This window comes from Carettochelys insculpta, chromosome 6 (genome assembly GCF_033958435.1).
Source record: "Carettochelys insculpta isolate YL-2023 chromosome 6, ASM3395843v1, whole genome shotgun sequence".
Lineage (NCBI taxonomy): Eukaryota > Metazoa > Chordata > Testudines > Carettochelyidae > Carettochelys > Carettochelys insculpta.
In genome coordinates, this window is record NC_134142.1 from 13,241,532 (window position 1) to 13,256,305 (window position 14,774).

General features: G+C 45.0%; 1 protein-coding gene across 1 annotated transcript in view; it reads left to right on the plus strand.

Annotated features, from left to right (window-relative positions):
* The window catches only part of DAAM1 (dishevelled associated activator of morphogenesis 1), a 184,721-nt gene that overhangs the window by 55,401 nt on the left and 114,546 nt on the right, over positions 1-14,774 (plus strand). Inside the window, exon 2 of the mRNA XM_074996291.1 lies at positions 10,056-10,279. Within this exon, the coding sequence (XP_074852392.1) occupies positions 10,097-10,279 (183 nt within the window). The 5' untranslated portion in view covers positions 10,056-10,096. The remainder of the gene's footprint in view (positions 1-10,055; positions 10,280-14,774) is intronic.

Here is a 14,774-nt window from a genome sequence, read left to right on the forward strand (position 1 = left end):
GTCAATGACCTAAGGGTATGTGTGTTACTGAAGAATTATCGCATGGTTCTGGAAAGGGAAGCAGCTGAGCTGGCTTTTATATTCAAATTCGACACATTAACACATGGTTTAAATCGTGATGGGAACTTTCGGAGTCACTATAGGGGCTCGTCTGCATACTTGGCTCAATCGAATTCTTGACCTCCCCCCACACCCTCCACTCTCTGATTTGCTCACCTTGATTATCTTTCTGGCTTGTCCCCCTTGCTTACTGTTTTTGATTGTGTGTCTTAAACATTGAGTCTGTTCTGGTCTGGCTATGGTCTGAAGAAGTGGGTCTGTCCCACGAAAGCTCACCTAATAAACTATTTTGCTAGTCTTTAAAGTGCTACTTGACTGCTTTTTGTTTTGACAGTGTATTGACTAGCACGGCTTCCTCTCTGTTAGCTCAGAAAGGTTGCTGACCCCTGCAGTACAGTGTAAATTATTCCTCTTGCCTCAGCATTTTAGCAGTGAAGTGCTTAGACCATGTCTGGATTTCTTTTAGTAGAAAGAAAACTGCTGATTTTCAGTACTAAGTAGGGTGTCATGAAATAGGTTAACCTGTTTAATCCTTGAGTATCCTCCCATGACTATTTACTGGGCTAGGATGTTGGTAGATATGAATTCTTTTGATACCTCTGTATATTGTAATGATTAAATTCATGGTCTTGCTATAAGCTTATTTGGCGTCAAACTGAGTGCAGTGTGTTCTTACAAGTCAACAGGGCCAGATGTAGGTTTTAAATTTTGATGATCACACTCTAGTAGTTTATAATAAAAATACAAAAGGTTGTAAACACCTTTGATGTGAGATCTTTTATGGGGCTAGCAGATGGTGCTTTCAGGGATTTAACTGACAGTCAGGATTGTTAGCATACGAATTTGAGCTTTTTCCAATTTCATCTATAGGTCATTAGTGAGACCCTGAATTAGGAATTCACTTATATTTAATCAAAAAGTACAGGATGTAAAACCGGTTTTAGTTCATGTGGCATAGGAGACGTTGTAAATTCAGAATAAAACCCAGGATGGATCCTGGGGTGGTTCTCGTCTCCCAAATTGTAGGACTGCAGGATTAAAATATTTTTGGAACAAGTGCCTGGAAGAATTACCTCTAGGGATTCGGGGGTAGGTCATTCTCGGTTAATTCAGCGGTTTCCTGTGCTTTGATAGTGGCACTAATGCATTGTGAAGGGCAGGAGGGAGAGAGATGACTATACATTAACAATTTCTGCCTGGAAAAATATTTACCTATAATCTCTAGGTAACATTCAGGGTTCAGCCTCGGTTTGAATTCCACCCCTCTGTGTCTGCCCATGTTCCATGTACTTGATGGAGGCCTTCCCATTTAGCATATGCAAATGAAGTCTGCCCTGATGAACATTTATAGTTGAGTATGTGAAGCAGCTGTTATTGGGATGTGCTGGTTTGTGGATGCAAGTCATCCTTCTAGCTTGTAGTAGTTCAGAGGGGGACGTAGAGAACACCCTGTATGTGTAATGGGTATGATGGACAGATACTTGTCTCAAGGGGTTTTTTCTGATGCTGGAAACACCTCAGTGTTGCTCATGAGCTGCACAGCTGGTTGGTGGTAGTGCTGCACATAGGATCTCAGTGGGAACCAGTGACATTGTGACTCATCTGAGAGGAGAGAAGAGAAGTGAGGGGCTTGGCTGTACAGGTTGCCTGGAATACATGGAAGCTCCTGTGCATGCCAGCTAATTCTTCTCTCAGGTACATGGAGTGCTTCTGTGCCTGTGGCTGGTTTGTCGACTGGATAGGGTTAAAATTGATATTTGGACTGTGACAGCCCCATGGGTAGGATGTGTGGGGTGTGTAGAGGGGCGTGAGAGGGTGATAGTAGGGGAGAAATACTGAAACTGAGATCACAGATCTGAGGGATGTGCACAAGGATGGAGTGTTTTTGTGGAGACATGGGTGAGAGCAGGTGAACAGGGTGAGGGCACTTGGTCATTTAAAGGAGTAGTTCTCAGACTGTTTACCATTGTGTGTTTCATTTGCAACTCTGTTATGCGAACCACACAATGCATATATACAGCAAACCCTCGAGCTGCATGGGGGTTGTGTTCCTGCAACCCCCTCATAACTCAAATTTTGCACAAATCTGGGAAAGATGGGAACCAGGCCGCTGCTTGGTTCCCAGCTCCCCTCTGCCTGCAACCTGGGAAAATGAACAGTCCACCAGGGCTGGTCAATTTCCTGGCATCTTCTCCCTGCCTTCCACCAGCGGCAGGGCTGTCAGTCTGACAGCCACACCACTGGAGGAAGACAGGGAAGACATCTAGTTCGCCCAGCTGTCTGCTGCTGTGAGCAGCTAGGCAAGCTAGAAGCTCCTTTCCCCTGCCTTTTCCCAGCAGAGCAGCATCAAGTTTTGTTTCCAGACAAAGTGAAGTGGGGCACACTTGTAGATGACCTATACTCCGCTTGGAGTAACAGAGCTTAAGTCAAGTCAGTGCCTAACAGTCCTGATTGTTGACTGGGGCCCCTGCTTCTTTCCCCATTGTAGGAGGCACCATCCTGACATAATAATGGGAAGGCAGTCCTTGAACCAAAGAGCTTACAGTTGAAGTCTGGCTCGATGAGTTTCTTAAACTTTTTGAGACCACATGAATGCCAAACAAAAATATGAAAATTTTCTTCAGAAAAATTGTAGTCAAACCAAAAAATAACCCAAACCTAAACTTATAGCAAAAGCAAAATTAACTGATTTAATCAGGAACAGAGAGGTAGCCGTGTTAGTCTGTATTCTAACAAAACAAGTAAGCATTCAACTAGTAGTGTAAAGACTAACAAAATAGTTTATTGTATTTCCAGATCTGGGGGTCTGCCCCACGAAAGCTCATCATCTAATAAAGTGCTACTTGACTGCTTGTTTGTTTAATTTAATCAGGTACTATAGCACTGGAGGAGTGACATTGTCACTGGTTTTAATAACAGTAAATATACCAGCAGTGTAAAGCAAAGTGTCAGATGCCTGCAGCACACCTGTGAATGGTTGATGAAACACCAGTGTTCCTTGGGGTGTAATTTAAGAAAAACTGGATTACAGGATAGGTAGGTCCAGCAAACAGACAAGGAGAGCCCAAGGAGACTCTGGGACTGAAATGATGGAGAACTGCGTGTCGTCAACTGCCAGACTCTTTTCCGTGTTTCTCTTAAATCTTAAGGTTTGTGATTCTATTAGAAAATCCAGAGGGAACTTCCAGTTTTTGACACCATGGGAGACTACACTGGGGTTAGTGCTGTAGGAAAAAAAAAAAACCCCACTTTCTTCTCATAGAAAATCCCCTGCACAAAGCCTGTTGAATTATTGCTTGTTGTGGTAGTGCCCCCAATGTGCTAGGTACTGTTCCCTCTAATTTTGGCCATCCATATGTGGAATATATTTTATATGCACCGAGGCATGTGTGATGTACACCACCAGTGGAAACCCATACTTCACACTGAGTGCTGTGGGCTCTCTGCTAATCGCATGGGCAGAATCTGAATCTTTTTCATATGTGGCCACCCAAACACTAAGCTTACAGGGAACACTTGTGCTGGGTACTTTGCATACATGGGAAATAGGGATGTTAACATGTGACTGGTTAACCCATAAGCCTCATCCTAAACAGATGAGGCTTATTAGTTATGGTTAACCAGTGGGGGCTGGAGCAGTTCCCCACCCACCATGGCTCCAGTGCTGCCCTCCCTCACTCTTTTAATTGGTTAACTAATTAAGCACATCTCTAATAGGAGGACTGGTCCCTTCCCAAAGAATTTCCCCATTAAATCCCTAATGGAAAATGAAACCAAAGTTTTTGGGGGAGAGTGGAGTTCCCTTTTTTGGGTAGTTCACCACACCCTAATTTCAGAGAACATCTCTGATTACCATAGCACTACCAGATTTCAGCCGGGAATATGTGCAGCATTGGCCAGTGAGGCCTGCATAGAGATTAGAATGGTTTCTGACCTTATGAGGATGGGCTCGTGCAGAGTTTGAGACAGAATACTTTTCTGGCTCCCATATGCTTCTAGTGATCCCAGCTCTAGTTAGCAGCACTCATGACAATCGTGTAAGTTGCTAGTGCAGGCAGAATACCTCCCAACCAGAATAAGCAGATGAGGTCATTGGCTCAGTGATTGGGAGAAATGTTCGGAGGTTACATCAGCTTTTGATAGCAAAACATTTTAGGCTTGAATGAAACTGTCCCCGCTGAGGAAGAGTCTAAATAGGATAGAAGGTATTTAACCCCTTCAGTTTCAGGCAGAGTATGCTGTGTTATTGCATTTATGGAGAACAAGCTGCTCCTTTTACATGCTTAAACAAAATGAGCAGCCCTCTTTTCTATTGTATTTGGGACCAGGAAACTAGAAGAACAATACTGGCTGGACATTTGATGACATGACAGCATCTGTCCTTTCAAATTTGGACTAATGCAGAAGCAGGTTGCTGTGAGCACAAAAGACTTCAGATAGAGCTTTCATTTATTTGTCTGTAACAAATACTATTTCTGTATCCCCCATAGTTCCTCTTCCTTCCCCTACATATCTCATCCTCATGTGGCTACTTGAACAGATATCTAAGCCTAGAGAAAACAAATTCCCTTTATCTTCAACATTTGCCCAGAGTACATCTCCGTAATTATATATTCTATCATTACAATTTCTCAAACCTCATCGAGGCCCCCTAGGGAGTAAAACCAGACGTGAGTGCTGAAAGAAGGGAGACAGTCCTCCAAAAACCCTTATAGCTTCAGAATATTCTTGCATGCTATAGTGCCTTGTGGAAAACCAAGTTTAATTACAAGTCAGTCATTGCTGCCTGATAGGTCAACAGTCTTGGCAAAGGCCAGTATTGTGTTCACCTGACAAAATGATTCTTTTGCAATAGAATTCTTCAGGCTCTGTTGTAACAGAAAAGAAGCCACTGTTGCACTGAGTGGCATTGCTATTGCTTCCCCTCCTCATGTGGGCTCAAGGAAAAGTCTTTGAGACTGAAGAAAATCCTTAAGATCTTGCAAATAACCAATAACTTTATACATAAGTCAGCCAGTGAGATTATCTGTGTGGCAGTTCTTTCTGGATCATGGCCTAACTCTCTCTCATCTTATTTCTCCAGGGCTGCCTAATATTCTGGTGCTTCTCTGGGTTTTTCCCTTGCTTTTGTGACTGCATGTTCTCCAGGAAATGCTAAAATACTTACATGACCTAGTGGGCATTTTTTTTGTATTGGGTTGAGCATAGGCGCCCTCATCATGGCCCAGGATCCCATTGGGCTAGATGCTGTACAAACATCTACAGCAGTTGCATAGCTGGAATCAACTTATCTTGGATCAACTTTTGGCTGCCCACTCTGAGAGAGGTCTCTTATCGACTTCCTTACTCCTCCCAGTAATGAGCAGGACAGGAGTCGACTGTCTACGCCGATAGTTGAATTAATGTGTCCCCACTAGGAATGCAAAATCAAATCCTAGAAGATTGGCTCTGATCGGGTCGATCTCCAGGTAAGCATAGATGTACCCTCAGTGTAACAAAAGCTGGGAGAATCCATCCACCACTTCCCTTGAGGTCTTCAAATCTAAGCTTGTGTGCTTTCTGAAAAATATATTTTTAGCTATAAAAAGCAGTTATTGGGCCTCAGTTTGGGGTAATTGCATGAATTTCTGTAGTCTGTGGTGGGCAGGATATATCTGACTATATGGCTTAATGGTGCCGTCTGACCTTGAAATGCTAAGGACCTAATTAGTATTGTACCATAACATCTTGCTCACATACCTGTTTAAATAGTAACAGAGAGCTCACCTAATAAATTATTTTGCTAGTCTTTTAAAGTGCTACTTGACTGCTTTTTGTTTTGATACATGTTTAAAGCATACGATTAGGAAATATGGACTTTTTCAATAAGGTCAACTGAATGACGTGTTTTCAAGCTGTCCTTGTCCCTTCCCTGTGTCTTAACAAATTCTAGGTAAACATTAAAGTGGAGTAAGACCTTGCACCACAGACTTAGTATTGCAGATGCAATAGGCATGTTTTGAAGTGCTTTATTTGGAGAACGTATCAGGAAGCATATTTTTGACTTTTATCCTTCAGCTTAATGAGTATTCAGCAGCATTCCTAAGAAGGCTTGTGCTGTTTGTCTGCTAGCTAATGATGATCTCTCCTTTTCAAGGTTTTTAGCATTTCTTGTTAGTAACTGCAATTTGCTGGGCTTGTATCAATCTTGCAAGTGATACATAAATATAAAAACTGCAGTGTATGGTAATTATGAATCACTATAGCTAGGGAGCTGGAACAGTCTCAGAAATACCCTGTCTGAGTTGTCGGTCTGTCTTTTTATATACCAAAATAGAAACATATCTTTACCTAGTCTCGTCCTTGTTCCTTCATTGTGACTGAAATCTACTGATGGCTTTTAATGTAAGCTAGGATCTTTTGAACGCCAGGCATGTTCTGCTGAATTCTTTCCTTTTTGCCTTTCTAGGTCCAAAGGATAGCGTCAATATATAGACTGCTTTCAGTGTGAAAATCTGAAATGGAAGAGAGAGTCAGAGGCAGCCCATGCCCTGCTGGGGCGGGCAGTGTGAGGGCACCCAGCTTCAGCAGCTAAAAAGTTAAGGGGGGCCCATGACCCATCTAGAGGGCACATGACTCCTCGTTTCACCTCTGCCCCCTACGTGTCACTTATTGCTCAAGTCCTGTAGTGAAGGTGCAGGACTTGCGTGAGAGGAGAGCATCAGGGAATAGATTTCTCCTCCTAGCTGTGCCACTGGTTCACTGTACACTCATCCCTCGTTTAAGTGAGTACTTCATTTACAAGTACTTGCTTAAACGAGGGACACAATTATCCACCTTAGTTCACTCTGAGTGAACTTCCCCCCTGCTCATATGAGCCTTACCCCCCTCAACCAGCCCCACAGTCCCAATCTGCTGCAGCCTGGCCCCCGTGCTGGCCCTGCAGCCTGACTGCCCCACGGCCCCAAACTGCGGCAACCTGATGCCCCGCTGGCCCTTTGGCCAGACCCCCCCCCCCCCCCCCCACCCCGGCAGCCTGATCCTGCAGCCCGACACCCCTGTGGGGCCCCAGGTCGAGCCCCTCCTCCCCCCCCCCGAGGGTGCCTGTTCCCCCCACGGCCAGATGTCCCTGCAGCCTGACAACCCCCCCATCTGTAACCCCTGTGGCACCAAACCACGGCAGCCAGGCCCCCTTACAGGCCTGACACCTGACCCCCCCCCGGCCCCACGGCCTGACCCCCCACCCCTGCCCAACCTGCCACCAGATTTTTAACCCTCCCTCCCTCTCGCAGCCCCAAGCTACCCCTAGCTTTTAATCCTCCCCAACCCAAGCTTCACTCACCTTTCAAAAGCAGCACCACCTCCTGCCGCTCCTTCCCCAAGTTGGGAGCCCGAGGAACTAATCAGACTTTTACATGTAATTTAAGAGGAATTTAGTGTCCCTCTTACAGGTTTCGGCCTGCGAGCAGAAAGTTGGGAACCAATTGTGCTCGTATACAAAGGGATGAGCGTATGGCTTTACGCAAATTACTTCATTTTTCCAGTGATCTCTTTTCCCATTTGTAGGGTAGAGAAAATGGCCATTATAGAAATCTATGAATTTGCCTTCCTGCCTGAGAAGGCATGTTTTGTTTTAGGAAACTCGTAGGTGGTGGGGAAGCAAAATGTCTTGCCAGGTGTGGAATGCCTTTGTTGAAACTTGCTGATTCTAGCATACTTCAGGTCAGTGTTCCCCAAACTGTGTTCCACAGGAACAGTTCTGCGTGATGTGAAAAGATGGTCTGTGAGGAAAATTTTGATGCTAGCTATAATTTTTCTTCTAAAATACTAAATATGAAATTGTGTGTCAAAAATACTAAGGTATGTAAATTAGTATTTTAGATTGAAGGTATAATAATATTTATAATGCATTCATAATGGCATAGTTGTTATGCGACTCATGCCGAAGCACAGTGGAGCTGGATTGTTTTGGCACAAGTTGTGTTCAGAGAAATCACGTGATGTTGCGTGTTATATGAGGATCCAACTCTCTGGCATCATTTCCAATATTAAGCGGATTTATGATCAAAGGCTGAAAAAGCACCATTAAAAAAACTGATTTTATTTTTATTTTACAGTATTTTCTATTAAAAATATATGAAAACACAAAATTTAAAAATATTCCCATACTTAGTTTTTCATTTAAAAAAAAGTTTGTAAGCTTTAAAGAGGAGGACAGTCCTTTGAACAATATCATCCTTTCTGTTTTGGTACAAAAGAATGATGCTAACCATCCTTTTTTCGGCTGTTATATTGGAGTTTTGTTTTGGGTTTGTACTTAATTTTTACCCTTAATTTTAGGGTAGCTAACTGTCCTCCTATCAGAAAAACGTTAGTTGTTTGTTCAGATAATTTTCTCTTATTTGTTTGGTCTTTGTAAAATAAGAGATCTGAAAAAAAGCCCTGCTCTTTTAAATAAACTTGTGAGCATTATGTGCAGCAATTTTTCAGTTGGACTCCCCTCCCCACACCGCTCCCAGCATATATGTGTGTTCCATCGAGATATTCCAAGCCTAGAAGTGTTCTGTGGCCGAATTAGTTTGGGAAACATTTCTGTAGGTGAATTCAGCTCATACCTCTTTCAGGTTGCAATACACAATGAGATTGCATGGCTGAGTGAGCTCATCAAACGGCCATATTTGCATGAACCATCCCTAGGGCACATAATGTGAAATGAGATGTCAGGCCATGTTGTTGAGAAGGGAAGCTTTAAACTTGGATGGGGGTGTGTGGGGCAGACTGGGACCTGGGACTTACAACCCCTTTAAAAAATGTACTTAAATTTGAATTTTCATAGACTATTAGAACTGCAAAGGACCTTGAGAGTCCAGTCCCCTGCAGTCATGGCAGGACCAAGCATCATAAGCATTCGTCTAACCTGCTCTTAAACTCCACCCCCCTTGACTCCCTGCTGATGGAGATTCCACAACCTCCCTAGGCAATTTGTTCTGGTGGTTAACCACACTAACAGGAAGTTCTTCCTAATGTGCAACCTCAACCTCCCTTGCTGCAATTTAAGCCCATTGCTTTTTGTCCTACCCTCAGCGATTGAGAATTAATTAATCTCCCTTGTCCTTGTAACAGCCTTTTAGGTACTTGAAAGCTGTTGTTGTGATCCCTCTTAGTCTCCTCCTTTCCAGGCTAAACAAACACAGTTCTTTCAGTCTTCCCTCATAGACCTTTAATCATTTGTATTGTTCTCTGGACCTTCTCCATTTTCTCCACATCTTTCTTGAAATGTGTTGCCCAGAACTGGGCACAGTACTCCAGCTGAGTCCTAATCATCACAGAGTAGAGAAGAATTACTTTTAAAAATTGCTTCCAACCATCCCTTAATTAAAAATAAAAATCCCAGGGCTACGTTCTCTATTGGTGTAAAATGGGCCAAGTTCTCTTGAATGTCCTGGATTGTTACTGGCTCACATCCTCGGAGGATCTGCTGCTGGAGTCACAAGGGTTGTCCTCTAGTGCTGTGAGCTGTTCAGCTGACAGTACAGACCAGACAGTCGTTAGCAGCACCCGTGCGTGAGAGTGCTGGACTAGAGGTTCAACCTGTGTAAAAGGGAGCTAGTTGGCATTGAGTGGCCTTTGACTTGCTTTGGATTGAGGCAATAAAGGACAGAGAAGGAATCGGAGGACTGGGGTCAGTTCTGCTGCAGCACTGTGAGCTACAAGAACAGTGGTGCTTCTCTCCATTCATCTACAGCAGTTTCCCACGGGCAACTTCTTGCTTTAGCTACAGCTAGGGGAAAAAAGAATTATGACCATAAGAGAACAAACATATCTTTTTAATTAGCCCATTCGTCACGATTGCTGGAACTAAATATGTCAAATAGGGACATTTTCAGCATGTAACTGTTACTTTTTTTGCAAGTTATGGATGTTGGGTAGTTTTGATTCTGGTACTTTTTTCAGGATTGCTCAACAGCCTTGCACAAAGGGAATATTCCAACCTTTGCTGTCCTCTCTTTCTGCAGGATTTAGTAGCTAGAGAGAAGGGACACTGAGGATTTTGATCATGGCCCCAAGAAAAAGAAGTGGGCGGGGGATTTCATTCATCTTCTGCTGCTTCCGAAGCAACGACCATCCAGAGATCACCTACCGACTTCGCAATGACAGCAACTTTGCCCTACAGACCATGGAGCCGGCCTTGCCCATGCCCCCTGTGGAAGAGCTGGATGTCATGTTCAGTGAGCTTGTGGTGAGTGTTGCATGTTTTTTGTGGGAGTGGGTAAATATTTTTTTAGAAGGTCACCACAGGAATTTTTGGGCCCTGTCCTGCTCTACTGATGTCCGTGGCAAGTCTTCCACTGAGTTTAATTGGTCAGGCCAAGAGTTCTTAAATGAGCTTTTAGCTACAAAGAACTTCAGGGGTTTGCTGCTGTCTTTGATTGTAGAGGTCCTGAATGTGTTATTCCTTCTGGACACATGGGTGACTTCCAGCCATGCACGGAAAATTCCCTTACAGAGCTCCTGTAAAAAGAGCTGACTCTTCCCACAGAACATGTATAGAAGGCTCTTGGGCTATCTGTGTTCCTCCTGGAACTAACCAATGCTAGTGTCAGTCTTTTACCCAGACCCCCTTCTATTCATGGTTATTTCCATTACAGTGCATTGGTTTGTTTAGATTTGACCGCACGCCTGGCTCAGGAAGGTGACATGACTCCTGTAGAGTCTGTGTTCAATTTCAGGCTCAGGTGATACTATGTGCAAATTTAGTGCTTGTGAAAGCCTTAACAGTGCGTGAGCCAGGTGGCTATAAGCATGTAGGGTAGGCTGGCATGTCAAGGAACTCTCTCCCACAGCGCTACCAGTGCAACCGAGTGAGTCCTCACCCCACGCCCAAGCCTTGGACCTCTCCCAAGGGCAGGCTGCCAAGTGAGCTGGATTTTGTTTGATTGGTCTCCTCCCTACCTGTGTTTTAAACCATCTCTTTGTCAGCTGTGATTCCCAGGGTGGAAAAGTAGGCTGGGGTGCAAAACCAGTGATAAGCTGCAGAGGGACTGGAATGGTTGGGTGAGCAGCTGTTAGGTAGGTGGGACCTGTGCATGATGGAGAGGTACTGCTCTGGAAGCAGAAATGTGGGTAGCTGGCCCAACTGAGTGGTCTTCCATTGCTCTATGGCTGCTGTTCCATGGCATGACTGGCCCAGGAATGACTGAAAGCACTGGCTGATTAGAAGGACAGATGGATCCCTCCCAGTGTTGCCTATGTAGGTGCCAGTAAATATTGCCATGTCCTCTACTCTGTCACTAGCAGTGTGTTCCTGTTGGTCTAACTGCTGCAGTCTTCCTTCTCCTCTGCAGCCCAAGAGGTGTGGTAGTCTCCCAGGTGGCATGAGGCTTCTTACGCTACAATTTTGAGCAGCAGAGGCCAGGAGAGCAAGCGTCAGCCTGTGAGGGCAGAGTGGTGGCATTGTGAGGTTTGTTCTGGTGGTTATGTGAGGCTGCCTGTTGAAATACACCCAAAGCATCAGTGATGCACTTGGACTGGAACTGGAAGGAAATAAGGTGGGTGCAAACCCAAGTGCCACCGTTCAGCCAAATCTGGAATTTGTCCCCCTCAGGAAATGCTGATCTCTCAACACTAGTTTTGTCCCAAATCAGGATGAAAAATTGAAATGCTGCTGTTTTCCATGGAAGAGAATTTTGCCCAGATTTTGATACTACTGAAAGCAAAATGTAGTGGGCTTTAGTTCTGAGTAAGTGCAACAAACTAAGCATTATGGGTCAGTTGAGCAACAGTGGATTTTCCCACGGTGGTTTGTTGCCTCATGGGTGTGTTTGTATTTTGGGCGCCTGATGCCCCTGTTCTCCCATATGGGCCAGGTTGTCTGGCTAGAATGTGTCTCCTGCTATGCAGCTTGCTGATGGGAAATCCACATCGCACTATGGAAGATGTACTCTTCCAGGGAATCCGGCCAATCAGGGATAATTGGGGCCTGAAGCACAACTCCAGTAAGGAAATACAATTTATTATTTTGTTGAACCAGTTGGAAATATTTTAGGTTGGTTCAACAGAACAAAAGATCTTGGGTCAGTTCTACGTGCTGTGGAACATATTATTTTTATTTGAAAACTGAAAAACTTCAGCCAAATCAAAATTTTCCCATGGAGCACTTTGATTTTTGTGGACAATGAGTTTCTCCCCCACCCCCACTGGGAAGTCTTTCAGTGGAAAATTCCCGACCAGCTCTGGTTAGCACAGCCAACCTGTGAATGCAAGAGTGTGCTGCGCCACAGCCTCTGCAGGGCCAGGATCCAGATCTATCTAGCAATGGGGGAGCCTCCCTGGAGATTCAAGGTGTGGAGGCTTAACAGAAGCCATAGAATGTTGCGTCTGGGGTTTGTACAGAATCCCTCTCTCGTCAAGAGGCTCAGAGAACTCTCCTTCCCACTACCCTGAAGTATATGGTGGTTTCCTTTTGCAGGAAAGGACTGTGTCCTGCTACCTCTTCTGGTGCCTGCTTGGTGCAAGGACCACTCCTGCCATACCTGATTTTTTTTAGAGAGGCAATTGCCTTCCTCTGGACTGGCCTCATGATTGGGTGGCGTGGGTAAAAGTGACTCTTCTGCTTCTGCCCACACACTGCTAAGGAGCAGCCACTCCCTGCTGTGAAGGTTTAAATTAATTTCCTTAATTGGCTCAGAGAATGAGTCCAAAATTCAGCTGCTTCATCTGTCAGCTGTGGCCCACTGCAAGCCCCTGGATTGCATGAGGGCAAACTAATCCAGTCAGAGGGAACCCATAATTGCATGATCAATCGCAACACACAGCTCTTTCTCACATTCAAAGAATCAATGAGGAGGCGTGCCACTAAATGCCCATATTTTGCTTTCCCCTTTAACCCGTTAGAAATATCCGTGAGAAACTCTCTTGGGGATTTCCCTAGCCTTGGCAAGATTGCTCTGATTTCTCTAAACATTTTTGCAAATATAGAAATAGGCAAATTTTCACCCAGGAGAGCTTTTTAGAAGGGGGAAAAAAAAATTGCTGCAAATCCTTTTGACCAGCTAGTCTGGCTACACCTCGCCCTTCTTCCTGCTCACCGTAACCTGTCTGTGCGGCATATTAGATTTCAGCGTGAGTTAAACGATTTGGAAAGTGTCCCAGTGTTTTTGTATAAGCCCACTGTGTAAGATTTGGAACAGCGACAGGAAAAACAGCGAGGGATGTAGGGCTGATTTTATGCTTGCTGAAGCCTGATAGAGGGGGCGGAAGGTGTCTCTTTAAAACCCTGGCAGCCCTGAGGGTGCCGCACAGTTAGCAGTCCACAACTTGGAGCTGCTCCATGAGCTTCTTCCTCCCTTTTATATAAGACATTTTGTATCCACTTCATTACCTTGGCAGACAGAGACTGAGGTGGCTTGGAATAGGTGGAAGGAATCTCAAGGCTTCACACATCGAGATTTGGTGTTAGGACAGGCCTAGAAGTTTATTTTTATATTGTGCTTGTTTATGGATTTGTGCACAATGCGTAACTGAGGTGATACGATTTGGTTTACAGTGGCCCCGAGTGCCTGTGGCTGGGATCAGGGCCCTGTGGAGCTAAGCAGCATGCAAAATACCGTCTGTGTACAATTCAGCAAACAACGGGAGAGGCTGAAGTTGAATGTGCATTGCGAAAGTTTTAGCTGTTGGTCTGAAGAGCTTCCTCTGTTGGATAGCCACCTGAAAACATGCGCCTGTGCTCAGCCCCCTTTTTGACTTGCCCCATCTTGTTGTGGGTGAGAGCAGCACCTAGAGGGCCCTTTCAAGATCAAAGCGCCAGTGAGCTATTTCTGTGCAAAGGCAGAGTAAGAGTTGGCTCCTGCCCCAAAGAACTTACAATCTAAATCAGGGCTGGGAGCCCGTTGGCCAGATTCAGCCCACAGCTTTTTCTGGCTCTGGCTCCCAAGGCTCAGTGCTTGCCTCCCCAGCAGCTGGCCTGCTGTGGGGGGGCGGTGTGTGTGGAGCCTGAAGCTTCACAGCTGGAGTCAGGCAAGCTGCAGCTGGATCCAACCCACAGGTTTTGTCTGGTGTGGGGAAGAATCATCCCCACTGCTATTCCCTTTCCCGCAGCTGGGGGGATGGCTGTGCATGGCTAGACCATATCTCCCAAGGCCACATACGAAGTGGCATCGAACGGCAGACTCGGACTCCAGTGAGTTCAATGGAAATCAGATACTGTACAAACATTAAAAACAACACTCTTTTTAATGGATGGTCAGTAAACATACTATATTTTCCAACTAACAATAGGTCACTGTAGCCAAATGGTCTTTCCAGGGGGGGTTCCTCCCCCTCTGTCAGTGGGTGGCCACTCTGCCCCACTGCCATGATACAAACTTGTGAGACCTGATTTTTTTCAGGTGACCAAACTGCATTCATTACTGAGAAGACACGTTCACCACGGTCTGCGGTGCCTGGCAAACACAAAACAAACTCAACTTCCTTTGCCAGATTTGAATATTCCACTGCCGCCTTGTCCATCTCTTGAAAAACATTCTGCAATAAAAAGCTCTTTGATCACATGCAAGAACTGGAAGAGACTTTGAGAGGTCATTGAGTACAGGTCCCCTACACTCTCAGCAGAACCAAGGACCATCTAGATCATCTGTGATAGAGGTTTATTTTACCTGCTCTTAAATCTCCAGTAATGGAAAGTCCACAACCTCCTCAGTGTATTAACCATCCTGACAGAGGTTTTCTTAATG